A 9200-nucleotide genomic window follows, 5' to 3' on the forward strand; every position below is an offset into this window, starting at 1 on the left:
CAGATAAAGAAGCCACAGGTGGAATCAGTGTTTGAGAAAGTGTCATTGAACTCAGCAGCTTAGCTTACCATTTGCTCTTTAAGACTTAGAATATGGTAAGCAGAATGGGAAGACTTTACTCTCCCCTCAGACCCTGCTCTGTGTGATCCAGCACTCACTTCTGTACGGGACGTACATGTTCAGGAGGCACGCATAATAGACCTGTATCTTGCTATGCTATGCCAGCTTCCCGCTGTAACACAGGCAAACGGGGCTGGCTCAGTTCAGGAAACCTGGTTGGTATGGACAAGTTGGTATGGAGGGCCTGTTTCTATGCGGTATGACTCTACGACTATGGCTAAGTGGCCCACCTAACAACTTATAGAGACCCAGCATCATCACAAAGTCCCCCCGTATTCACTCGTCGTATCCTTCCAGTCTTAACAAAGGAATTAAACCAATTTCAAACCCACACACTGACAATTCCGATAATTTAACCACGTCCACTTCAATCTTGACTAGTTTGCCTGGGCTGGTGTTGCGTGTTTTTTTTTTAAAAATCTAATATCTGTTCACAGCATGGGGACGTCACCAACAGGGCATAGCCTCTGTCATCACATCCACTTGAGAAGGTTTTGGTGAGCTGTCTTCTTCAACCGCCACAGTCCAATTAGCAGCGCCACCAAGAAACCGGGTTCCAGGATTACGATCTGTCAACCGTGCAGTTTAAAATCAAGGTAGGGTGCAGCTTGGATGGGTTAGTCACTGGACATCCTCAATGATTAGTTGACTCAATAGATTCCTTTCAGAGTAAAAGAAAATGAATTTCTGGGGAGGTGACTGTAACAATTAATTTAATGGACTGCTCTGCATTTTATCACAATCTGGGCGTAACAATGGTACGGGTAGTTTTTTTTTTAGAAACAATGGCTCCTTCGAGTGAACAGAATCACATTTTTGGACACAGGCAGCCAACACAGTCACAGACTTAGAAGCCTTTCTCCATCAGCCAGGACTTCAGTTCCTTGTCAAAATAACCTTTGACCCGGATGTTCATTGAGACCTCATTAACTTGCGTGAGGGGAGTCTTGCCCGTGATCTGTTCGAGGAATTTCTTCACATCCTTCTCGAGCATCTGAAGGAGGCAGAAGAGCACCACGGGTTAAAAATGAAGACTCCCAACTCACCTAGCCATGCGCTGAGAGGACAGCTATAGTAAACGCTTCAAAGCGAATGGCTAATCCATCAAAATTGTTTTGAACAGGTAGGCCAGGCTCAACTAAGTTATTCCGATTTGTACACTATTAAATAACCTGTGTGAGGTGGGAGCTTCCCGTTATTATTAACTCCTCTGCCAACACTTAACTCTGATGCCATCTGTCACAAGCAGCAAACACATATGTGGCTTTGTCAAGCAGGTTTCTGAAGTATTGCTCTGCTGTTATTTTGATTTTGATAGAAATATATACACTATCTCTCGCTTTCAAGAAATAATAACTAATTTATCAACAGCAGAAACCAATACAGTGTTCTATTTACCAACAGTGTTAGAGGTCTGCAGCATGGAAACAGGCCCTTCGGCCCAACTTGTCTATGTTGCCCAGTTTTCATAATTAAGCTAGTCCAATTTGCCTGTGTTTGGTCCATATCCCTCCATACCTATCCCATCCATGTACCTAAGTGTTTCTTAAATGATAAAATTGTACTCGCTTCCACCACTATCGCTGGCAGCCCTGTTCCAGACACTCACCACCCTCAGTGTGAAAAAATTACTCTTTTGAGTCTCTCCCCTCTCTCCTTAAACCTACGCCCTCCAGTTTTAGACTCCCCTATCACAGGGAAAAGCTGCTGGCTATTTACCTTATCTATACCTCTCATGATTTTATAAACCCCTATAAGGTCACCACCCACCCCCGTCTCCTACGCTCCTAGGAAACAAGTCCCAGCCTTCCCTTATAACTCAACCCTTCCAGACCAAATAGCATCCTAGTAAATCTTCTCTCCACTTTTTCACATTTAATAATACCCTTTCTGGATTAGGGCATCCAGAACTCCAAGTGTGGCCTCACCAACATCTCGTACAGCTGCAACAAGATGTCCCAACCCCTTCACTTAATGCTCTGACCGATGAAAGCTAGCACACCCTGTCCACCTGTGACTCCACTTTCAAGGAACAATGCCGTGCGCCCCTAGACTCCTTCGTTCTAAAACACTCGAGTTAGAAAATGATACCTGAGCGACGAATTCCGCAGATGGATACCTCTCAAGCATACAAAATATATCTTGATGATGAGCACCAAAGACCTGTATCACAACCCCTTTTCTTCACATGCATGTGCCCTTTGGCTAAGCCCATAAAAAGAATGATCTCAAAGTTCACAGGCAAAACAAAATCGTGGAACAGCAAGCTTCAAGCAAGCCTGAGTAAAGCTGATGCAAAAGGATAAAGAGACTCTGAGCGCAGTGCAATGTAAATGCAAGGGAAGCATTGTCTCATATGGTAAAATTCCTCAATAAAATGCAGGAATGGAAACGCAGGATCCTTAGAAGCAGAACTGCAGACAAAAATGATTGAGAACACCAACAAAGAACAACAGTGGGTTATATTTACAGGGACTAGGAGAAAGTGAGGACTGCAGATGCTGGAGATCAGAGTCAAAATGTGTGGCACTGGAAAAGCACAGCCGGTCAGGCAGCATCCGAGGAGCAGGAGAGTCGACGTTTTGAACATACGCTCTTCATCAGGAAAATGAAAAGCTCTTCCTGATGAAGGGCTTATGCTCAAAACATGGACTCTCCTGCTTCTCGGATGCTGCCTGACCGGCTGTGCTTTTCCAGCGCCACACTTTTTGACTCTATTGAAAGGGATGTTGAGTACGAATCCCAAGATGTGATAATGAATCTAATTAAAACTTTCAGTCACAATTACAATATTTGCACTTATCAACAGATTTCCACATGTCCAAAACATTAAAGGACACAATAATATTGCAGAAAGACGGTGCTGAAGATAAAGATTAGCCATGACCCAATGATTGACAGAGCACGCTCAATGGCTTACGCATGGAAACATTTTCTTCCTGATTTGGCCCCCACGACCGATTTTCCGTATCTTATATGAGTTATTAGATAATGACCCAAAAAGTACAAACATTCATCACAGCCTTTACTTTCAATTATTTGTAGGCTTTCCTCCACTCTAGATGTTTTCGTAGATATCCAACAATGTGGAAGCAGGCCATTCGGCTCATTGAGTCCAAACAGACCCCTCCAAAAAGCATCCCAACCAGACCCAATCCCCACCCCACTCTAACTCTGTAACCCTGCATTTCCCATGGCTAACCCACCTAACCTGTACATCGCTGGACACTATGGGACAATTTAGCACAGCCAATCCACCCTAACCTGCACATCCCTGGGCACTGTGGGACAATTTAGCACGGTCAATCACCCTAACCTGCACATCCCTGGGCACCATGGGACAATTTAGCACGGTCAATCCACCCTAACCTGCCCATCCCTGGACGCTATGGGACAATTTAGCACGGCCAATCCACCCTAACCTGCACATCCCTGGGCGCTATGGAACAATTTAGCACGGCCAATCCACCCTAACCTGCACATCCCTGGGCACTATGGGACAATTTAGCATGGCCAGTCCACCCTAACCTGCACATCCCTGGACGCAATGGGACAATTTAGCACGGCCAATCCACCCTAACCTGCACATCCCTGGATGCTATGGGACAATTTAGCACGGCCAATCCACCCTAACCTGCACATCCCTGGACGCTATGGGACAATTTAGCACGGCCAATCCACCCTAACCTGCACATCTTTGGGTTGTGGGAGGAAACTGGAGCACCCAGACGAAACTCATGCAGACACGGGGAGAACATGCGAACTTCACACTGCCAGTCACCTGAGGGTGGAATCAAACCTGGATCCATGACACTGTAAGGCCGCAGTGCTAACCACTGAGCTACCGTGCTGCCTTTTCTTGGGCGCATTACTGTCCATCCAGCTTGTCTGACCAATTCTAATGATGGGTAATATTCAAAATGCAAACTTGCCTTACTATTTAAAATACTGACCCGCGTACCGTGTACATTTCTGCCAACAAACTAAAAATATTCAATTCGTGACAAAACAATTCAATCAAAATTACAAAGCTACCACGCAAAAGAAGGCAAACTTTGTGAACAATCACACAAGCTTTACAAGAAATTGAACCATCCTTAAAGACGAGACTACCTTTTCCCGCTGTCAAAGCCGTAATGTTACGAGGTTAATTTCACAAGGTCACATGGGCGGCACGGTGGCACAGTGGTTAGCACTGCTGCCTCACAGCGCCGGAGACCCGGGTTCAGTTCACGCCTCAGGCGACTGACTGTGTGGAGTTTGCACGTTCTCCCCGTGTTTGCGTGGGTTTCCTCTCACATACCCAGATATCACCCTCGATTTTCCGAACGACAGTCATCTTCCTGTTGCCGTGAGTGATGTCTGTATAAACGGGGAGATTGTGCATCCTGGAACGCCGGATCAGGTATGGCAAGTCAGGAGGTGGATCTGTTAAAAAACATTAAAGCATAAATCAAAGCATTCTTTACCAGAGGTAATCGCAAGATGTTTAGTGAGCTTTGCGAAAGCATGGCTGATATAGAATTTCCTACCCAGAAGAACATTAGTGAGCCAGACAGGTCTCTGACAACCCAAAGATTTGAGATAGAAATTACTGATACCTCTTATTCCAGAACGGAGGAGCAAATTACTGCAGATGCTGGAATCTGGACTGAAAACAGGAAGTGCTGGAAATCTCAGTGGGGCAGGCAGCATCCGTGGAGACAGAGAGAGAGCTAACTTTTCAAGTCTAGGTGATTTGAATTATTGTTATCACATGTACCTAGGTACAGTGAAAAGTTTTGTTTTACATGCAGTACAGGCAGATCATACTGTACACACAAAGATCACAGGGCGATTGAGCAGGGCGAGGAATACAAAGTTAAGGTTGCAAAGAAAGTGTACAAAAAGCAAGATCAACATCCGATTTGAAATCTGAGAGGTCCATTCAGAAAGTCTAATAACAGCAGGGAAGAAACAGGTATGTTTTGAGCTTTTGTATCTTCTGCTGTTGGAAGAGATTATGATTGGGGTAGGAGAGGGGGGTCTTTGATGATGTTGGTTGTCATTCCACAGCAATGACTCTTCATCAGGAGCTGACGCGATGTGTGGAGGGTAAACAAGCAGGAGGCTGGGGGAGCACAGCAAGGCAGGCAGCATCAGGAGGGAGAGGCAGGAGGCTGGGGGAGCACAGCAAGGCAGGCAGCATCAGGAGGGACAGGCAGGAGGCTGGAGGAACACAGCAAGGCAGGCAGCATCAGGAGGGACAGGCAGGAGGCGGGAGGAACACAGCAAGGCAGACAGCACCAGGAGGGACAGGCAGGAGGCTGGGGGAGCACAGCAAGACAGGCAGCATCAGGAGGGACAGGCAGGAGGCTGGGGGAACACAGCAAGGCAGGCAGCATCAGGAGGTGGAGAAGTCAATGTTTCGGATGTAACCTTTCTTCAGAAATGGAGGTGGGTTGGGGGAGCTGCAGATAAAGGTGGTGGAGGGCTTTGGTTGGGAGAGGGGCGGAATGGTGAGATAGTGACAGGTGAACACAGGTGGAGGGAGCAGTATTTATGCTATAGTAGTGGGTTGAGGTGCTGGGAGAGAAAGGATGTTGATAGTTCTGATTAAGGAATCAGAATGTCAGGACAGTGGTGTGTCCAACTACCAAACATAAATCAGTGCAGATGCTAGAATCTGTACTGGAAAGCTTGCTCCATGTCAGAAGTCATCACGGAAAGTTCGCTTTTTCTTCTAACTCCAAGCTCTCTTTCAAAGACAGTGGACTGGATTACATGTCAAGGTCTCCTAGAAGCGCTGACCTCCCCACCCCCCCTCCCCCCACCATCAGCATTATTTCAAAGGCAATAATTTGTTACTTTTTGGTGGGGCAAGTGGCAGACTGAAAAATCGAGGTGAAGGGCCAAACCTCTCCATATCAGATGGCTAAAGGAGTAAAAGGAGCCAGCGGGCTAAATCGTGGTCATAGTTAGGGAACACCAAGCTAGAGATTTAAAAGGCTGTGACCTACACAAGGAGGAAACAGTGAGTCGTTTCATACAGACTCCAATGCAGAAAATATTTCGAGGCACTTGGTGGGGCAAATCAGAGCAGGACTTATATATTTAATGACAATGTTTTGGAGACCTTGGAGTGCAGGGTCAAAGTTCCTTGAAAGTGGGGTTAAAGGAAGACAGTACAGTGCCTAGGGTTTGTACCTTGGTAATTTGTACCCAAGATGGCACCATGAGAGGTGACATTGTAAACTTTTCAATGTACTCCTGTATTTGAGTACCGGTCACAATAAAACATATTCTATTCTATTCTAGCGAAGCAGGGGTTTGATATGCTTGCCTTTTTTTGGTCAGTGCACTGAGTATTGGTGTTGGGAGGTCATGTTGTACAAGACATTGGTTAGACCACTTTTGGAATACTGCATTCAATTCTGGTCTCCCTACCATAGGAAAGATGTTGTGAAACTTGAAAGGGTTCAGAAAAGATTCACAAAGAAGTTGCTAAGGTTGGAGGATTTGAGCTATCGGGGGAGGCTGAATAGGCTGGGGCTGTTTTCCCTGGAATGTCGGAGGCTGAGGGCTGACCTTATAGAGGTTTACAAAATCATGTGGGGCATGGATAGGGTAATTAGGCAAGAGTATTCACTACACCCAGAGTAGTGAAGTCCAAAACTAGAGGGCACACGTTTAAGATGACGGGGAAAAGATTTAAAAGGGACCTAGGGGAAACTTTTTCATGCAAAGGGTGGTGCGTGTATGGAACGAACTGCCAGAGGAAGTGGTGGAGGCTGGTACAATGACAACATTTAAAAGGCATCAGCATGGGTACATGAATAGGGAGGGTTCAGATGGATGTGTGTTCAATACTGGCAAATGGGACGAGATTAATTCAGGATATCTGGTCAGCGTGGATAAGTTGGACCAAAGGGTACGTTTCTGCGCTGTATAGCTCTACGACTTAGCAAAAGAGATAGTGGTCAAGGAGACAGAGCTATTGACAATCAACAAGGTTTCAAAGAGGGAGACGCAGAGGAATTTAAACAGGTGAGTCCAGAATAATGAGTGAGGCAACAGAGGACAGGACAAAGCAGAGGATGCATACAGGATACTTGAAACAGAAAGGTCAACAAGGGATACTATTGAAGCAAATTAGGGTTTTGAGTTGATGGGATTAACACAATGCCGTTTAATTTCAATATAGATCATTTACAAAGAATAAAAACAGTGCACAACGTAGTTTAAATAAAAAAGAGCTAATTCTTTTAGTGAAAAATGACTAGTTGTTATTGTAAAAAAAAAGGTTGTAATGTAGAGAAATTGGCAAAATGGATAAGCTATCAATAATATGGACCTCGAGGTGGGCACCATCCTGATGGCGTGGGGTAGCGATCATGTTTCGGAGGAACAGGTACTGTGGTAGGTGGAATCAATCGCTCCACAAACTTGAACTCCTCTGTTGACTCTATAATTCCTGGATATTTAGGATCGGAACTTGGAGAATTGGTGTAGTTCTAGGAAAGAGCAAAAATATCACGTTCAGCGTTATAGGATGAATATTACAGAGCTTGCACCACCAGTGTATATTGGAAAACAACAGCATTTCTACTCATTTCATAGATTCATAGAATCCCTACAGTGTGGAAAGAGACCGATCAGCCCACCAAGTCCATGCCGACCCTCCAAACAGCATCCTACCCAGACCCACGTCCTCAACCTATTCCCGTAACCTTGCATTTCCCATGGCCAATCCACCCTAACCTGCACATCCCTGGACACTATGGGACAATTTAGCACGGCCAATCCACCCTAACATGCACATCTCTGGGCACTATGGGACAATTTAACATGGCCAATTCACCCTAACCTGCACATCCCTGGACACTGTGGGACAATTTAACATAGCCAATCCACCCTAACCTACACATCCCTGGGCACTGTGGGACAATTTAACATGGCTAATTCACCCTAACCTGCACATCCCTGGGCACTATGGGACAATATAGCATGGCCAATCCACCCTAACCTGCATATCCCTGGGCACTATGGACAATTTAGCACGGCCAATCCACCCTAACCTGCACATTCCTGGGCACTATGGACAATTTAACATGGCCAATCCACCTAGCATGCACATCTTCGGACTCTGATAGGAAATCAGAGTACCTGGAGGAAACCCATGCGACACGGGGAGAATGTGTAAACTCCACACAGACAGTCGCCTGAGGGTGGAATGCGTCCCTGATGCTGTGAGGCAGCAGTGCTAACTACTGAGCTGCCATGCCACCCTTTACCCAATTAAGTCACTGGCATGGATTCCACAGGGACCAAAATGGCCACTGATCCCTTACTGACATCATTTCTGAATCCCTCAGCAAGAACAGGCACTGCACCACCACTACTGAAACCCACAACACAATTGAAGCCCAAAACGGAATTAATTTCATGAGAGGAGAACATGCCATATACGTTATCACCAGATCTATAGAAGGCACTGTCATCACTACTACACCTCCAATGATAGTACTGACATTACCACTGGACAAGGGTCACTGTCAACTGGACAGTGTCAACTAGTCAATGTCATCATCGAAGGATCCCTAAATAACAGCACCAGTCATTCCCTAAGGGATTAATGCACATATTTACGGGCAGTCAGTTACCAGGAGACATCTGCTCTCACTGTCATCACCAGTAAACAATTACTAGCACTGTGGTCACCACCAACTGGTACTGACACTGCCACCTCCAGCCGATATAGATTAGATTAGATTACCTACAGAATGGATCAACAAGTCCACACCAACCCTCCAGAGAGCAACACATCCAGACCCATTCACTCCTGACTAATACACCTAACACTACAGGCAATTTCCCACGGCCAATCCACCCTAACCTGCATATCCCTGGGCACTATGGGACAATTTAGCACGGCCAATCCACCCTAACCTGTACATCCCTGGGCACTATGAGACAATTTAGCACGGCCAATCCACCCTAACCTGCACATCCCTGGACACTATGGGACAATTTAGCACGGCCAATCCACCCAAACCTGAACATCCCTGGGCACTGCGGGGACAATATAGCACGGCCAATCC

At 46.0% G+C, this 9200-nt stretch overlaps 1 protein-coding gene across 1 annotated transcript in view; it reads right to left on the reverse strand.

Moving 5' to 3' along the window:
- Window positions 1-816: 816 nt before the first annotated feature.
- mrpl49 (mitochondrial ribosomal protein L49) overlaps window positions 817-9200 on the reverse strand; it is an 11857-nt gene continuing 3473 nt past the window's right edge. Inside the window, exons 2-4 of the mRNA XM_043682717.1 lie at window positions 7454-7613; window positions 4424-4548; window positions 817-1114 (exon numbers count right to left, since the gene is read on the reverse strand). Of these exons, the coding sequence (XP_043538652.1) occupies window positions 968-1114; window positions 4424-4548; window positions 7454-7613 (432 nt within the window). The 3' untranslated portion in view covers window positions 817-967. The remainder of the gene's footprint in view (window positions 1115-4423; window positions 4549-7453; window positions 7614-9200) is intronic.

The sequence above is a fragment of the Chiloscyllium plagiosum genome, chromosome 45 (genome assembly GCF_004010195.1).
Source record: "Chiloscyllium plagiosum isolate BGI_BamShark_2017 chromosome 45, ASM401019v2, whole genome shotgun sequence".
NCBI classification, from domain to species: domain Eukaryota; kingdom Metazoa; phylum Chordata; class Chondrichthyes; order Orectolobiformes; family Hemiscylliidae; genus Chiloscyllium; species Chiloscyllium plagiosum.